The following is an 18,398-nucleotide window of genomic DNA, read 5'->3' as shown; positions in this document are numbered from 1 at the left end:
TGACTTCTAATGATTTATATTACAATATTTATTCAAATCATCCTTATTTTTTTCCAATCTTCTTCATGCATGATGGCATTTTAAACAGTTATGGTGCCCCCCCCAGAAGAGTTCTGGGAACTGTAGTTGCTGACGGTGCTGAGGGTTGTTAGGGGACCCAAACAACCTACAGTTCTCAAAGTGGGTTTAGCACTCAATTCCACTTCACATGGAACTCTGGCCTCTGATCACCTCAAAACTTCTCTCATAACCACCTCCGGTATTTTATTGCTAAATGAGATTTGCTTTCTACTTGTTTCTGTGTCAGCTAGGGATGGGAGGGCGAGAGAAGTTTGACTCAGTTTCAGTGGGGTAGCGTGTGGGGTGCAGGGGGGGCCGGCCGCATCGGGTGCAACATATGGGGGGGCGCACTCGCACTCGCAGCTCTCTGCCGCTACCTGGCTCACTCACTCTCTCTCACTGCAGTGCTGGCTGTGCGAATCCGATCCGAGCCGCCGGGTCGCCGCCCACTGTGGAGGGGAGGGTGCCAGGCGTGCGGTGCGGTGCAGAGAGAGAGCGAGGGACTATCTGGGGGGGGGGACAGTGCAGCGGGGGGGGGCGCAAATTACTTGCCTTGCCCCGGGTGCTGACAACCCACGCTACGCCACTGCTCAGTTTCCCTTCAGAGACGAATCTATCGCATTCTCATCTCCCGAAGCAACGTGAAAATTGAAGGCATCCTTCAAAATTCGCAGCGACGTGAATTTTGCGGTGCTGTTCTTCCAGCCAGTGTTTACAAAAATGCATATATTAAGGGGAAGCGTGTGTAAAGATGAAAATATCCGTGAAAACAACATACAGAAATGTGCTGCGTTAGGAGAAAGCGCTTGCAAAAAAATGCATGCGCCAGGCAGAACAGCAGACCCAAATGTGTTTATCGGGGAGGAATTTGCACCAAAATGCTCAAGAATTTTCAGGAAGATTTGGGTGTGTGTTTTTAAATAATAATCATCACAGGTTCCTGTAAAAATGTGGAAAACTGAATTTAAAACTGGGAAAATGAGAAACTGGGAGAGCTGAAATGGACACAAAAGGGTAAAGGGACCCCTGACCATTAGGTCCAGTTGTGACCGACTCTGGGGTTGCTGCGCTCATCTCACTTTATTGGCTGAGGGTGCCGGTGTACAGCTTCCAGGTCATGGGGCCAGCATGACTAAGCCCCTTCTGGCGAACCAGAGCAGCGCATGGAAATGCCATTTACCTTCCCGCCGGAGTGGTACCTATTTATCTACTTGCACTTTGACGTGCTTTCGAACTGCTAGGTTGGCAGGAGCTGGGACCGAGCAATGGGAGCTCACCCCGTCGCGGGGATTCGAACTGCCAACCTTCTGATCGGCAAGTCCTAGGCTCTGTGGTTTAACCCACAGTGCCACCCGCATCCCAAGAAATGGACCTATGCCCTCTCTAATTCCATTTATTCCATCGCAGAACACAAAGACACGTTCCGGATTCGCCACAGACCTGCACTACTGGATTGGGCGCGATTCCTCCCAGGACGAACAAGGCGCGGCTGCTTTCTACGTGACTCAGATGGATGACCTACTCGGCGGGAACCCCGTCCAGCACAGAGAAGTGCAGGGACACGAGTCGGCAGCCTTTAAAAGTTATTTCAAGAACGGCATCATGTGAGCGCTGGGCAAAGGCTTGGGGAACCCACTTCATTTCCAAGGGGATCCTGTGGGGAAAATGGATAGAATCAGGCAACAGGCTGTCTCCTTTTTAAACCTCTTGTTTAAAAAAGAGCCAGTGTGGTGTAGTGGTTAAGAGTGATAGACTTGTAATCTGGTGAACCAGGTTCGCGTCCCCGCTCCTCCACGTGCAGCTGCTGGGTGACCTTGGGCCAGTCACACTTCTCCGAAGTCTCTCAGCCCCACTCACCTCACAGAGTGTTTGTTGTGGGGGAGGAAGGGAAAGGAGAATGTTAGCCGCTTTGAGACTCCTTCAGGTAGTGATAAAGCGGGATATCAAATCCAAACTCTTCTTCTCTTGCACTATTCCCATATTCAAAAGTCCTATGAGCAACAATAAGGACTAGTAACTTTTATTTTTATTTTTAAAAGGCAAGAGTCTAACAACAGCACACAGTGTAGAACCGAGGCTCACCTCTTCCTGTCCACAGCTTCAGCCTGCTGTTCACCCACAGCAGGTTTGGGGAAGCTTTGGCCCTCCAGATGTTACTGAACTACAACTCTCCACCCAGTTTGTTGGCCATGCTTGCTGGGGCTGCTGGGAGTTGTAGTTCAGCCACATCTGGAGCGCCACAGGTTTCCCATCTCTCGCTTGTACTACTGCAATGTGCTCTATGTGGGGCTACCTTTGAAGGTGACCCGGAAACTACAACTAACCCAGAATGCGGCAGCTAGACTGGTGACTGGGAGCGGCTGCCAAGACCATATAACACTGGTCTTGAAAGACCTACATTGGCTCCCAGTACGTTTCCGAGCACAATTCAAAGTGTTGGTGCTGACCTTTAAAGCCCTAAACGGCCTCGGCCCAGTATACCTGAAGGAGCATCTGCTCCCCCATCGTTCTGCCCGGACACTGAGGTCCGCCTCTGAGAGACTTCTGGCGTTTCCCTCACTGCGAGAAGCGAAGTTACAGGGAACTAGGCAGAGGGCCTTCTTGGTAGTGGCTCCTGCCCTGTGGAACGCCCTCCCACCAGATGTCAAAGAGAAAAACAATCATCAGACTTTTAGAAGACACCTGAAGGCAGCCCTGTTTAGGGAAGCTTTTAATGTTTAATAGATTATTGTATTTTAATATTCTGTTGGAAGCCGCCCAGAGTGGCTGGGGAAACCCAGCCTGATGGGTGGGGTGTAAATTATTATTATTATTATTATTATTATTATTATTATTATTATTTACAAGCTACTGTTCTCTTAAGGCCTATGGGCACCTGCAGGAATTTTTCCTGGGAGGGTCAAAGTAAAAGTAAAAGACTGGAATAGGGAGCAGGTTAGTTTCACACCTGAAAAGAAGGTGCATAATAGTGCCTCTATATTTTACCTTCCATCTCGGTTTTTACAAGTGCTAGGAACTTACTCTGTAAACTGGGGAGCTGGGTATCATGGTTCTCAACTGCCCATTTGCTCCCTACCCCACGGGCACACATGCCCCCATTCCCTCCCCCCCATTATTAAAACCTCCTTATCCCCAACAGCTATAAGAAGGGAGGAGTTGCTTCTGGGTTCAAGCATGTGGAGACTAACATGTACAATATAAAACGCCTCCTTCACGTCAAGGGGAGGAAACACGTCTCGGCTACAGAGGTAAGGAGAAGTTGCCAATGTTCACTTATTCATCCACTTCCAAAACAGAAACCAATTCAGTGAATGTGATTGGTATTTGCTGCTGCTGTTGTTTTCACTCTGCAACAGTGGCGTAGCGTGGGGGGTGCAGGGGGACCGCCCGCACCGGGCGCAACATCTGGGGGGGGCGCTCGCACTCGCAGCTCTCTGCCCCTACCTGGCTGGCTCGCTCACTCTCACTGCAGTGCTGGCTGTGCGAATCCGATCCGAGCCGCCGGGTCACCGCCCACTGTGGAGGGGGGGGGGGCGTGCCAGGTGTGCGGTGCGGAGAGAGAGCGAGGGACTATCTGGGGGAGGGACAGTGCAGCGGGGGGCGCAAATTACTTGCCTTGCCCCGGGTTAGGGGGCGCAAATTACTTGCCTTGCCCCGGGTGCTGACAACCCACGCTACGCCACTGCTCTGCAAGTCATATGTGATTGGGGGCGGAAGGGAGGGGGAATCAGCACTTTGCTTCCTTCCCACTAAAATGAAAGGTGCAGAATTCTTTACATTATCCCACGCCGTTCGTTTTGGTGCAAAGGAAGTCGTTGCGTAGAAATTTGGCATAGACTAGAATGAGACTGTCTGGGAACTGCCGTCGGCTCAGTGGGGAGAGGGGAAAAGCCGGATGGATTACAGAGAGCCCCCAAAGATCGTGGGGAGCAGCACCTCCTCAGCGGAGGAGAGTAATCACGCCTCCAGTCAAGAGGAGCTTCAGGGCTCGGAGGAGGCGAGGCGGTGCCAGGACACCTTGCCTGGGCAAAGCGGGGAGGAGAGAGGTCCTCCGCTACCCACGCCCTCCTTGCGCAGTAAGCTTTCGCGCCGAGAGGGGAGGCGCAGACTGGGCGTCAATAAATTACCGTACTTTGCTGGGGAAGGTTTTGTCAGCATCGCCCTTGAGCCAGTGTGACTAACTGGACTCATCCACTTCAGCCCCGACTGGGCTAGGCGAGCTGAGTAGCACTTCCAGAGACCACCTTCTGCACAGGAACAGGTCAAAGTGCTGTGGACTCACAGCTTAGAGTTGTGAGCACCGGATTCACTCCAACAAGTAGACAGTCATCGTACAGCAGAGTCCAGCAGAGTATATAAACAACTCGGAGAGCAGCTCTGTAGAATATTCTCTTTATTCTATAACTACAACTATTATACAACTATATACAGAGCTAAATAGGTCTAAGTATAAAGAATGCTGAACCGCACTGAGTGCCTGCAGCTGCTCTTAGCAGCAACCTTATCTAAACACACAATCTATAACACTCTCTCTCTCCGACACACTGAATGACCCACTCACTGACCGACTCTTTGATGTGGTGCTGGAGCAGAATATGTAGAGAGCAGAACAGGCCTCCTTCTCTCTGCAGAATCAGCAGACTGCTCAGGAGATTCTTGGATATGGGAGGGGTGAAATCTCCTCAGGTTTAAGGACTGCCCACTCACGGATTCTGCCAGTGAATGAGCCAGCCACGGGAGAGTGGTGCTCTGGACAGAGAAAGTTTATTTTGGAATCAAAAGCAAGGCTTCACAGCCGAGCAGGGAGGCATTTGCCTGCTTGCTCTCGAGCAACCCCTTGGAACCCTAACAGAGACAAATGCTTTGTCGGAAGTCGAATTGCAGCAGAACGGAGAGGGCACTGCCTGCGACAGATACAGGAAACTAATGCCTTCCGATATCCCTTATTGCACCAGCCTGCGTTCTTCTGTTTTTTAAAAAAAATAATGTTTATTGCTTTTTGAACAATTTAAACACTACAAAACCAAATAAAAACAGAAAAGAAAAAAAACAATACATTACCATATAAAGACACTACATAACACTAAACACGTTAAACTAACGAAACCAAACAAAAACAATTTAAAACACTCAAACAAGTTCAATATCTTATCTTTCATTCACTTATTTCACCAACCTCCTCGCACCTCCCTTTTTGTATTCCACTTCTAACCTTATTTTACCTTTAAAGTTCCATTAATCTATTTATACTTAAATCCTTATAACATTTCTGCTAAAACCATATAGTTTCATTCCAACAATCTTTTAACATTCATTAAGTTTGCAGTATTTCTGTAAATAATCTTTAAACTTTTTCCAGTCTTCTACCACCGACTCCTCTCCCTGGTCTCGGATTCTGCCAGTCATTTCCGCCAGTTCCATGTAGTCCATCAACTTCATCTGCCATTCTTCCCGGGTGGGTAGAGCACCACCCTGCATTCTTTCCTGTGGCTTCTTGTTTTTTTTAAAAAAATCCCTTTTCCTTTTACTCCTGACAGGTAGATCTCTCCTGGAACAGCTTCAACAAAGGCGACGTCTTCTTGTTGGACCTCGGCAAAGTTTTGATTCAGTGGAACGGTCCCTCGTGCAACGTTGCAGAGAAATCCAGGGTGAGTGCTGGAAATCAAAGTGGCATTAATTCTGGCGCGGCTTTCGAGAAATGGCAATGTATAGGTCCGTTGGTAGAACATGAGACTTTTAATCTCAGGGCCGTGGGTCGGAGCCCCACGTTGGACAAAAGATTCCTGCATCCCGGGGGGTGACTACAATTCCCATCAGGCTTTGGACTACAATTCCCATCAGTCTGTGCTATCTGGGGCTGATGGGATTTGTAGTCCAAAACATCCGGACTCCCAACTTCTAGGGGAGGCTGGAGGAGACAATACAATGTTAGATTGACCAATGGTCTGATTCAGCATTATGCGTATTGATGCCTCCGTAATTTTCCCCATCTTCTAGGGCATGGTCTTGGCGCGAAGTATCCGGGATGGCGAGAGAGGGGGCCGTGCTCAGATTGGCGTCGTCGACAATGAGAAGGACTGCCCAGACCTCATGCAGATCATGAAAGCGGTGCTGGGGGAGAGGCACGGGGAACTGCGGGAAGCATTGCCTGACGAGAAAGCTGATGAACTTCAGAAAGCCAATGTCCGTCTTTACCAGTAAGTCTTGGAGAGTTATTTCTCAATTTCTTTCTCCCTCCCTCTCTCTCTCCCCCAAAGAAGGCAGGTGCCCAAAATTGGCCTGTTTTCTTAAAATGCAACTCCTGTTGAATTTGAACCCCCCAAATTCTGTGATGGGAAAAGTGATGTAGATATCTCGAGGACCTCCTTTATATCACCGTTGTTCTTATGGTCACGTCAGTCGCTGATAAAGTGCCTTAAATTTGTACGTGCTGTGTTCAAATATAAGCTTGCAATCTAACAGGGCACAACACAAAAGGAAAAAGCTGCGGGGAGGGAAGAGGAAAGCAGATGTTGAAGCTGCTGCTCTTTCACTGGCCAATGAGTGGGACCATGCTGGTTTCTCCCTTGTGGTGAGGAGATATGGGACCGGTCGTAGGAAGTCGAATTGGGCTTGCCAAGTCCAATAGAAGGAATCAAGGGCTGGCCTCATCTGGCATCACTGAAAGCTCACGCCTCACTATAGGGGGCCTCCTTGCAGTCCTTGCGTGATTTCTGACATCAGAGCTGAGCTTGGAGAAAAGATGGTGGATGGGGAAGGCAACGTTTTGCACCAGGGGTGAGCTGTATGATTAATGTAAAGCCACTCCCGACATAAGGAGGGGGGGTTGCGGGCTCACGCCCCACCTACATCCTCACGGGGCTGGCTGCAGCCCCGCGGGACTTGGGGAATCCGGGGATTCATTTAGTATTCATTATTCACCAAGCCAGCCAATCGGCTGGCGGCGGGGGCGGGCTTAGTAGGGTTCATTTAAGGTCGGGGCAGCCCGTGCTCGCCCCTTTCTTTTCTTACAGCCAGCTGCGGTTTCCCACCCACCCACCCTCTAGGTTGTCATTTGGACTTTGCTATGGGCTTTGGCTGGTCGCCGCAAGAGGCCTGGTAGGAGTTTTTCCACTTGGCAAATTGGCATTATTTTGGAAGCCACTTGGTTTTTTTGCCTACCTTGTAGCAAAACGTCACAACACTTTCGGTTTGGGCGGTTAGGCATTGGCAGGGGTATTATTATGCAAATGAGTTGGGGGGGAGGAACGCCATCACCTCCCCCAAATGATGGAGGGTAGTTCGTTAAAGGACTCCGGGGGGCGTCGCCTCGTCCGAAACCTATGGAGGCTAGGGCCTAAAGCGCACTCCCGAGCGGTAACCCCTCGGGGAGCGCCTAAAGGTAAAGGTACCCCTGCCCGTACGGGCCAGTCTTAACAGACTCTAGGGTTGTGCGCCCATCTCACTCAAAGAGGCCGGGGGCCAGCGCTGTCCGGGTCATGTGGCCAGCGTGACATCGCTGCTCTGGTGAGCCAGAGCCGCACATGGAAACGCCGTTTACCTTCCCGCTAGTAAGCGGTCCGTATTTATCTACTTGCACCCGAGAGTGCTTTCAAACTGCTAGGTTGGCAGGCGCTGGGACCGAACAACGGGAGCGCACCCCGCCGCGGGGATTCGAACCGCCGACCTTTCGATCGGCAAGCCCTAGGCGCTGAGGTGTTAACCCACAGCGGCACCCGTGTCCCTAGGGAGCGCCCGTGTCCCTAGGGAGCGCCTAGGGACGTGCATCTCGGGGGCTCCCCCTGTTGGTGCTTAACCCTCCCCGGTTCTATGCTAGTTAGTCTGATAGGGCCAATGCCTAAAGCCAATACCGCTCTTACCTGTAATCAATAAAATTGTGGCCATTTTTCACCCATTAACCTAAATTCTCGTGTCCAGTGTCTTTATTTATTCCATCTGTGGGAAGGGACGGGAATCGCCACGCAAAGTGTACTTTGGCTCTTTGGTCTGAGGGTGAGAGTTTCAAGGACAGCATTCCAGCCAGACAAAAATTGTTCCAAGCGGTGCAAAGCAGGGGTGGGGCTGGCCTGTAGAGAGTCACAGGGGCCAGATGGGGAGTGTTTAGGGGGGCCACATTAGCCTGAGGATAACTGGATAACTCCCCAAGGAATGGGTGGCATTTAGATCTTTAGGGTTGAGGGCAAGGACTGTCTCCCAGACCTCAGGCTCAAACCTTGAACAAGTCCTTAAGGATTCCTCAGTCCAGTAAACCTGAAGGAGCATCTCCACCCCCATCGTTCTGCCTGGACACTGAGGTCCAGCGCTGAAGGCCTTCTGGCGGTTCCCTCCCTGGGAGAAGCCAAGTTACAGGGAATCAGGCAGAGGGCCTTCTCGGTGGTGGCACCTGCCCTGTGGAACGCCCTCCCACCAGATGTCAAAGAAAAGAACAGCCATCAGACTTTTAGAAGACATCTGAAGGAAGCCCTGTTTAGGGAAGCTTTTAATGTTTAACAGACCACTGTATTTTAATACTTTGTTGGAAGCCGCCCAACTGGAAGACCCAGCCAGATGGGTGGGGTATAAATAATAAATTATTATTATATTATTATTCCTACTGTCCATTTCCTCCTCCAGCGTCTATGAAAACGGGAAGGATTTAGTAGTTCAAGAAATTGCTACCCGGCCCCTAACTCAAGACCTCTTGCAACATGAGGTAAGGTACCAAATAATCTCTGCAGAATGGTTGTTGTGACATCCTCTCTCTTTTGGTCCCCCTGTGAGAGTATCCATCAGTTTGGCAGATATGTGCCCTGGTCTACAGGAGCTCAGAGTCCCGGGTTCAAATCCAGGGAAGGTTCTTGTCACACACACACCCTTTATTTTAACAGGACTGTCACATTTTGGACCAGGGAGGTTTTAAAATTTACGTCTGGCGTGGGAAAGACTCCAGCAAAGAAGAGAAGAAAGCAGCGTTCAGCCGAGCAGTGGTGAGTTCAAATAAAGGTGTGTGGGGGGGGGGAAATGTGGGTTTTTTATTCCGCTTAAAAATGTGGGAATGTTCTGGGGTGCAGGAGAGGATATATTGACTAATTATATCCTTATCCAACTTGTGCTAACAAGTTCCCAAAATATCAGCAGAGTTTATAGACATCCCCCTTTAAGTTCGCAACGGTAACGCTTGCACAGGTTCGCTAGAACCTCTATAATAATTACTCTGGTAATTTCCCCTTTTGTTCCCGCTTAAAATACAAGACACGACACAGTCTTTATAAAAGTATGAGTTTACTCATGTTCTGTTCACAGTATGATCCCAGAAGGCAGACAGCTTAATAAAGGTTGCATACACTTAGAATCTATCTTGTAGCAAGATAGTCCTTATCTCCTCTCTTGGCTGAGAGCCAAGGGGGCATCCTTAGATGTTTCCTCATCGAAGGAAGATGGCAGAGAGAGAGAATGGCTGGCTGGCCTGTGCTTTTATCATTTACCTGCACAGGTGAGGCCACACCCACCTCTGGTCACATGCGGAGGAAGTCCGTCCCCAGGAAGTTTACCTGCTTGCTGGACTGACATCCCTCCCCATGTTCTAACTCTAGGAATGTTGTCATTGACTGCTCCTGTGTTTACATCCCACAAAAAAGGGGGTGGGTGGGAAACTCAGTCAGATCACGACAGGGACATTCGGACACAAAGCGGGCAGAAACAGCTAATGGAGGTGTATTGGCATGGACAGAGTGCCAAATTTGAATCAGGGAGAGCTGGGTTCAGGTCTCTTCTTACGAGGCCAATACCTGAACGCACCTTGGAGGGTTCTTGCAAGTAATGTAAATATAATTAGGAAATTATTAACAATGGGCACCATAATTATTGTCATGCCCTAAAGAGAGGAACACAGAGTGACGTTTTGAACCTGGCACATGTTTGCATGGCGAGTTCCCGCCCCCTCCCCCAGTGGAAATAAAGACACATGACAGAATTATTAAGGTTAATGGGCTAATTAAGGCCACAACTTTATTGGTTACAGATGAAGAGCGGTATTGGCTTAGGCATTGGTCCTAACTGACTATATCTGGCTTCAGCCCGTCCACTAGAAGTCCAGGAAGGGTTAACCACTAGTAGGGGGAGTCCTGCCGATGCACATCAACTAGGAACTTCCCCGGGGTCACTGATAGGGGGCATGCCTTAGGCCCTCACCTCCCCAGGCTTCGGACAGGACCACGCCCCCCAGAATCCTTTATCGGACTACCCTTCTATATGTGGGGCAGGTGATGGCGCTACCTCCCCTCTTCCATCTACAAAAAAATACCAATACCATTGCCTAACCGCCAATACCAAGGAAGTTGTGACAATTTGCTACGAGGTAGGCAAAAACCAAGTGGCTGGTGCCAATTTTCCAAGTGGAAAAATTCCTACCAGGCCCCTCAACGGCGACCAACCGAGGTCCATAGAAAGGTCAAGGAACGAAAGCCTTAAAGGGCGGGAGGGTGGGAAACAGGAACAGCTGGTAGGCGGCAAAAGAGGGAGATTCCCTGGCCGCTCCTGCATTTAAATCAGGCAGACCATGCCCCCCAAGCCAGCCAATTGGCTGGCCAGGGGGTGACGCAGCCAGGGATTCCCCCAATCACGCAGGGGCTGGGCTCCAGCCCTGTGCACATGGTGGGGCCGTGACGCCCACAATCCCACCTCCTCTGCAGGGCGGAAGTGGCTTTGGCAAATTAAAAGTCAATGTGAATAAGCTAAATAATAGCTGCATAACTTGTCTTGTTTTTGAGAGTCTGAGCAAAGGGCAAAAAGTTCTATAGGACCTGAAAGCTCCACCCCAAGTCCTTGTTCCAGCCTCCATTGCCCCTTCCCTCCTCTGAGGAATGCCCATGCCCTCAGCAGCCTTGAGGACAACAAGCCCTCTTTTTAAAACAACAACAACACAGAATGCTAATATTCTACTAATAATACAAATTCTTCACCCAGCTCCAAACATATGCATCTGCTTTGCAGTAACAGCACTGTAGGATATGAATGTTTTCTTGACCATTTCTTCACTCCGCGGGCAACTAAGTTATAGATTTGCAGAATTATTTCCCTTTGGTGATTTGCCAGAATCGCTGACACACTCTCGGGGTCCTTCTAGGGTTTCATCCAAGCCAAAGGGTATCCTCCCACCACGAACGTAGAAGTCATGAACGACGGGGCGGAGTCGGCGATGTTTAAGCAACTCTTCCAGAAGTGGTCGGAAAAAGACGAGACTCAGGGACTTGGCAAGACGTACAACGTTGGCAAAATTGGTGAGACAGAAACACCCAAATCTCTTTCCTTTGGGCAAAGGTTGACATGATGTTAAATGCATTTTTGCACTTAATGAGGAGGGGTTTTTATATTTAAAAAAATGCTAATTGCACCAGCCTTTGTGGGGGTTGGGGTGGGAGGGAGTCTGGGTCGCTCAGTTGCTTACAGCATGATGCTGATAAGACCAAGGTTGCAGGTTTGAGCCCAATACAATGGTACCTCAGGTTACATACTCTTCAGGTTACATACGCTTCAGGTTACAGACTCCGCTAACCCAGAAATAGTGCTTCAGGTTAAGAACTTTGCTTCAGGTTGAGAACAGAAATCATGCTCTGGCGCCGCAGCAGCAGCAGGAGGCCCCATTAGCTAAAGTGGTGCTTCAGGTTAAGAACAGTTTCAGGTTAAGTACGGACCTCTGGAACGAATTAAGTACTTAACCCGAGGTACCACTGTATGGGACAGCAGCATATTCTGGCACTGAAGGGGGCTGGACTAGATCAGGCTTCCTCAGTCTCGGCCCTCCAGATGTTTTTGGCCTACAACTCCCATGATCCCTAGCTAGCAGGACCAGTGGTCAGGGATGAAGGGAGAGCTCATCTGCTGTGCGCGAGAGAGGCTGCGCACATCCTATAAATAGGCATGTCCCAGTCCTTATGACATATATTGCTTGCAGTGAGTGCAGTTCAGTCAGGTGAGATAACATCTCTCTGTGTTCTATACGCAGCCAAAGTGGATCAAGTCAAATTTGACGTCACGCAGTTGCACGCGAGACCGGAGTTGGCTGCTGAACAGCGGATGGCCGATGATGCCTCTGGAAACGTAGAGGTGAGTTCTTCCCTGCCCTACCTTGGGGCCAGCTCCAGATTTTGGAGGATATTGGGCAAGACATCATTGCCATTTATCACCAGCTGCCATTTATCTTATTTAACGATGCCTTATGAGGAACGGCTAAGGGAGCTGGGCATGTTTAGCCTGGAGAAGAGGAGGTTAAGGGGTGATATGACAGCCATGTTCAAATATATAAAAGGATGTCACATAGAGGAGGGAGAAAGGTTGTTTTCTGCTGCTCCAGAGAAGCGGACAGGGAGCAATGGATCCAAACTACAAGAAAGAAGATTCCACCTAAACATTAGGAAGAACTTCCTGACAGTAAGAGCTGTTTGACAGTGGAATTTGCTGCCAAGGAGTGTGGTGGAGTCTCCTTCTTTGGAGGTCTTTAAGCAGAGGCTTGACAACCATATGTCAGGAGTGCTCTGATGGTGTTTCCTGCTTGGCAGGGGGTTGGACTCAATGGCCCTTGTGGTCTCTTCCAACCCTATGATTCTATGATTCTAACTGTGAACAGTGGCGTAGCGTGGGTTGTCAGCACCCGGGGCAAGGCAAGTAATTTTCACCCCCTAACCCGTGGATTTGCACCCCCTAACCCGTGGATTTGTGCGCCCGGTGCGGCCGGCCCCCCACGCTACGCCACTGACTGTGAAATTGTTCTAACTGTATGCCACAACTTTGCGGCAAATGCTTTCTTAAGACCCGCCCAAATTATCTGTATGCGCCCTATGCTACAAAAACAGCCTTATATCATCCAGCTCTTCTTCCTGCCTCAAGGACCAAGTCTAGCCCAAACTAAACCAACTATTAGACACCCCACACTTCCCGGAGTGAGTCCTCTTGTGGTGCTGGGCAGTTTTCTTCCCTCTGGGTGAGAGTGAAGGGTGTTGGTGAATTTTGTTGAGAACTGAAATGGGGACAGTCTTCCTCACTAGGGTGAGATGTCTCTCCCCCGCCCCATTTTATGATCCTAATTGTTTCTACATTTGCACCTATTGACACAAATTTCACTGTGCAAATTGATTACCTCTCTTCTTTTTTTAGGGGGGCAGGTGACACATTCCTTCGTTGGGGGCCATGCCTAAGCAGGCCACCACCCTAAAGCTTGTCATCTAGTTCCCTCTAAGTCAGGCTTCCTCAACCTTGGCCCTCCAGATGTTTTGAGATTACAATTCCCATCATCCCTGACCACTCCACTGGTCCTGCTAGCTAGGGATCATGGGAGTTGTAGGCCAAAAACATCTGGAGGGCCGAGGTTGAGGAAGCCTGATCTGGAGGGCCGAGGTTGAGGAAGCATGCTCTAAGTTGTATTCTCCAAGCTTTACAAAGCTCATGAAACAGCCCTCCCTCCTTCCACCTTCTCCGGTTTTGCTAGCCATTTTTGGTGACTCCTCCTCGGGTCTGAACAACGCTGCATATCTGAGGGTGTCCCCCTTGTTCCTCTTCAGGGCCGCCACGCCTCGGCGGATGAAATCACTGCCTGCGCCTTCAATGCTGTGGAGCTGGACAAAAAATACGGGGATGAGCCGGTGCAGGTTCGAGTGACAATGGGGAAGGAGCCGAGACACTTCCTCTCCATCTTCAAGGGGAATCTGATCATCTATGAGGTAGGCTCTCCAGGTCCAAAGCCCACACCCACCAAGGGACCTCAGAGTCTCTTATTTCTCAGCCTCCCTCCGTTCCCCCCTTCCTCTCTCTCTAAGGAGAGCAAAACTCCACATCTTTAAAACAAAAGTGGCTATAATACTGTTCCCCCACCCAACAGGGCCTTCCTGGGGGTGGCTCCACAGTTATAGAACTCTTTTCTTTCTCATTTCTTGGCCCTTTCTGGGAGGCCACGACCTATTTAAAGTTGCCTGTCTTTAACACACTTTAGGCCAGCCTTTCTCAACCTGTGGGTCCCCAGATGTTGTTGAACTACAACTCCCATCACCCCTAGCTAGCAAGGCCAGAGCTCAGGGATGATGGGAGCTGTAGTCCAACAACATCTGGGGACCCACATGTTGAGAACCGCTGCTTTAGGCATTTCCATGTGTCTCTTTGTCTGGATCCACTCAGCGCTTCATAGTCTTTCTTTTTCTCTCTGCATATCACTTTGTGAGGGGCATTACCCTGAAAGCAGCAGATGAGGCGACTGAAACAAACAAACATTTAATTAACATAGAGAAGGACCTTGCTGAATGCGATTCAATAGACTGTGGAACAGCAGCGGGGGATAATGTATTGATCTGTTACGTGTTCCTCTTCCAGATCATTGCGGAAAAGCAGTGGCTCAACAAGGAATTGGGCATATCTGTCCGTTTCCATATCTCATTTTCCAGTCTTCTGTTTCCCCCATTGCTACATCGGATTACGATACTCTTTTTACAATTCATCGTGAAATTTTCAGCAAATGTTCATGTTGTTGTTGTTTAGTCATGTCCAACTCTTCCTGACCCCATGGACCAGAGCACGCCAGGCACTCCTGTTTTCCACTGCCTCCTGCAGTTTGGTCAGACTCATGCTGGCAGCTTCGAGAACAGTGTCCAGCCATCTCGTCCTCTGTCGTCCCCTTCTCCTTGTGCCCTCCATCTTTCCCAACATCAGGGTCTTTTCCAGGGAGTCTTCTCATGAGGTGGCCAAAGTATTGGAGCCTCAGCTTCAGGATCTGTCCTTCCAGTGAGCACTCAGGGCTGGTTTCCTTCAGAATGGAGAGGTTTGATCTTTTTGCAGTCCATGGGACTCTCAAGAGTCTCCTCCAGCACCATAATTCATGTTAATTTCTCTTAATGTGCAAAATCTTGCCCAATGTGCACATTGCCACAAGGAACTTTTCCTGATACAATCCATTTTTGTACATCTATTTTTCCTGATATCTGTATTTTTTGTATGCAGTTTCCCCTGGTGTACACACTTTCTTGTATACCCCTCTTGGCTGGAAGTCTGCATCACCAGAAATGGGAGACATGTGAATTTTTGCACATTGCTTGAGGAAGTGCAAGTTTAGAAGAGTTTGCATTGAGATGCCAACCAAATGGATTTCTGCTTCACGGACTGCTTTGTTTCTTCCAGGGAGGCACAAGTCGTGCCCAGAAGAGCGAGCCGGAGCCCGCCGTCCGGCTCTTCCAAGTGAGGGGTACAGATGAATTCAACACCAAGACCGTCGAGGTCCCGGCACGAGCCTCCTCGCTCAACTCCAACGATGTCTTCCTTCTCAGGACCAACCAAATGTGCTACCTGTGGTGTGGAAAGGTAGGTGAATTTTAGGGCGTATGCTCCAGCGTACGCCAATCTTGTGTCCCCATCCCCTAAAACTCCCACCATCCCCAGCAAGCTTGGCCAGCATCCAGGGATGATGGGAGTTGTAGTCCAACAAAGTCTGGTGGCCCAAGGTTGAAGAACGCTGCTCCGGATGACCTCTTTACTGAGCCTTCCTTGCGCGGTGCTTATGTGAATACAGTACTAGGTTGTATCTGGTCTTCCTTGAGAATTTGTTCTGATTTGTTTGCAGGGAGATTATTCAGACAATGGGCACTCGCAGGATGTTTATGCATCTGGTTAGTCATTCATTCATCCCACCCTTTTCTGATGCATTTTCCCATCACTTTCCTAACCGCAAAAGGATCAGTTTCCTTTTTTTGAAGTACCGTATTTTTCGCTCTATAAGATGCGCCAGACCACAAGACGCACCTAGTTTTTGGAGGAGGAAAACAAGAAAGAAAATATTCTGAATCTCAGAAGCCAGAACAGCAAGAGGGATCGCTGCGCAGTGAAAGCAGCAATCCCTCTTGCTGTTCTGGCTTCTGGGATAGCTGTGCAGACTGCAGTCGCTCCATAAGACGCACACACATTTCCCCTTACTTTTTAGGAGGGAAAAAGTGAGTCTTATAGAGCAAAAAATACGATAGCTTTCTTGCACTAGGGCAGTGGTTCTCAAACTTGTTTTTTCTCTGGGCCACGCTTTCAGAATAAAAATTTGCTCGTGCCACGGTGAATTTTTCTATCAATAAGAAATACGTTGGAAAACAAAAAGAAACAATTTCCAGCAGTGCTTGATTTGTAACATAGAACGGAACTATTTTATATTATGATCATGGGTAAAGCAATGCAGCTACGTATTCTGCAAATTAAAAAATATGTTGATACTATACTGAAATGTTTAAATGTTTATATTATCATCCTTGAACCTTCCTGACCATTCTCTCCTGCCCCACCTTTTGAGAACCACTGCACTAGAGTGATAGAGTCCTTTAATCCACTTTAATTGCTCAGACCTACATTTCCCAGTATACAGAGGCACCCTGACTGTCAGGCTTCTGGGAATTGGCTTCCTCCCCCATGGCAGTAAATAAGAAGATCAAACGAAAGGAACATCTTACCAGTAAGATTCTTTAATAATCATAGGTAAAGGTAAAGGGACCCCTGACCATTAGGTCCAGTCGTGGCCGACTCTGGGGTTGCGGCGCTCATCTCGCTTTATTGGCCGAGGGAGCTGGTGTACAGCTTCCGGGCATGTGGCCAGCATGACTAAGCCGCTTCTGGCGAACCAGAGTAGCGCACGGAAACGCTGTTTACCTTCCCGCCAGAGCGGTGCCTATTTATCTACTTGCACTTTGAAGTGCTTTCGAACTGCTAGGTTGGCAGGAGCAGGGACCGAGCAACAGGAGCTCACCCCATAACGGGGATTTGAACCACCAACCATCTGATCAGCAAGTCCTAGGCTCTGTGGTTTAACCCACAGCACCACCTGCATCCCTTTAATAATCATAGTGAGAGACAAATGAACATATCACCCTAGAAATGGCAGTGCTTCCAATTAAGGCTACTTCACCCCCCGTCCCTATTAATCTACGTCACTCCTATGTCTTGTAATCTGAGTTTGTACCCTCTGTGCTTTCTGTTCTGAGACTTTCTGAGCTCTTCTCAACTTTGGGGAGGGAGGTGGAGGAATGTTGTCCAACAACTGTGAATCTGCTAACCCTCTCTGTCCCAGTGTTTCTTCTTCTTCTTCTAGCTGTTCCCCATCCAGTATTTACCAGCTTCTGCCTTCTGAACTATGCCCCTCTGCAAACCACTGCTCCAAATCTATGCTGTCTTCCTGCTCCTGGGAAGATCCATGATTCCTCCTCAGTGCAGACTTCCTCAGGACGGTCCCTGACACTGACTGAGTGCAGAACCCCCAGTTGTGTGGAGCAGGGCCACAGACCCTGTGGGTCCCAGTTCCACAAGTGTCCCACCCTCCCCCTGGCGTTTTGTGCCGACTCCTCATTTGCTCTGGTTTTGTGCTGCCTCTCCAGGGGTGCAGTGGGGACGAGAGAGAGATGGCCAAGAACGTGGCCAACATTATCTCCAAGAGGGACAAGCAGACCGTGCTAGAGGGCCAGGAGCCAGCGGAGTTCTGGGTCGCGCTTGGAGGCAAAGCCCCCTACGCCAGCGATAAGAGGTAAGAGATGCCTGGTTCTGTAATCTCTTCAGAGAATGGGTGTGGATAAATCTGAAAAGAACATCAGGTCCATGGTTCAATTCCCGACATCTCTAGGTAGGAGTGGGAGAGACTCGCTGCCTTAAACCCTGCAAAGCCTCTGCCAGTCAGTGTAGACAACACCAAGCAAGATGGTTGAAGGGTCTGACTCAGCAAAAGGCAGGTTTCTGTAGCCACAAATGCCCACCCTCAGACGTGAGGTTAACACAGCTTGCCAGTGGCAAGGCAGGAGATAAAAATACATATACAATAGGAGCGTATGTGTGTTTCGGTGTGTGTTTTTCACAGCTCATAACGCTGGGTATCCGGAGTAATATGCAGTCGTACCTCAGAAGTCGAACGGAATCCGTTCCGGAAGTCCGTTCGACTTCCAAAACATTCAAAAACCAAGGCGCGGCTTCTGATTGGTTGTAGGAAGATCCTGCAGCCAATCGGAAGCCTCGGAACCCGCATCACATGTTCGGGTTCTAAAGAACGTTTGCAAACCGGAACACTCACTTCCGGGTTTGCGGGATTTGGGAGCCAAAACGTTAGATTCACAAGGCGTTCGACTTCCGAGGTACGGCTGTTCTTTTCCCACCAAGGCCTGATGCCTTTGAAGAAGGAAACGAAAGGAAGTCATTTGAAAGCTCTCATTCCGATATCTAAGTCGATGTGTCAAGGGCATAGATAATTTGGTGGTGGGACACACCCACACCAACTTTATTTTTATTTTATTTTATTTTACAGTGGTACCTCGGGTTACATACGCTTCAGGTTACATACGCTTCAGGTCACAGACTCCGCTAAC

General features: G+C 49.3%; 1 protein-coding gene across 1 annotated transcript in view; it reads left to right on the top strand.

The window, feature by feature from the left end:
- The window catches only part of VILL (villin like), a 53,468-nt gene that overhangs the window by 25,891 nt on the left and 9,179 nt on the right, over positions 1 to 18,398 (top strand). The window contains 12 exon segments of the mRNA XM_083406863.1: positions 1,468 to 1,664; positions 3,200 to 3,308; positions 5,598 to 5,708; positions 6,058 to 6,257; positions 8,674 to 8,752; positions 8,928 to 9,026; positions 11,165 to 11,318; positions 12,044 to 12,144; positions 13,489 to 13,590; positions 13,596 to 13,754; positions 15,199 to 15,378; positions 17,424 to 17,569. Coding sequence (XP_083262989.1) covers positions 1,468 to 1,664; positions 3,200 to 3,308; positions 5,598 to 5,708; positions 6,058 to 6,257; positions 8,674 to 8,752; positions 8,928 to 9,026; positions 11,165 to 11,318; positions 12,044 to 12,144; positions 13,489 to 13,590; positions 13,596 to 13,754; positions 15,199 to 15,378; positions 17,424 to 17,569 — 1,637 coding nt within the window.

Source organism: Podarcis tiliguerta, assembly GCF_965153285.1.
Source record: "Podarcis tiliguerta genome assembly, chromosome: 12".
Lineage (NCBI taxonomy): Eukaryota > Metazoa > Chordata > Lepidosauria > Squamata > Lacertidae > Podarcis > Podarcis tiliguerta.
This window is presented reverse-complemented; position numbering and strand designations above follow the sequence as displayed.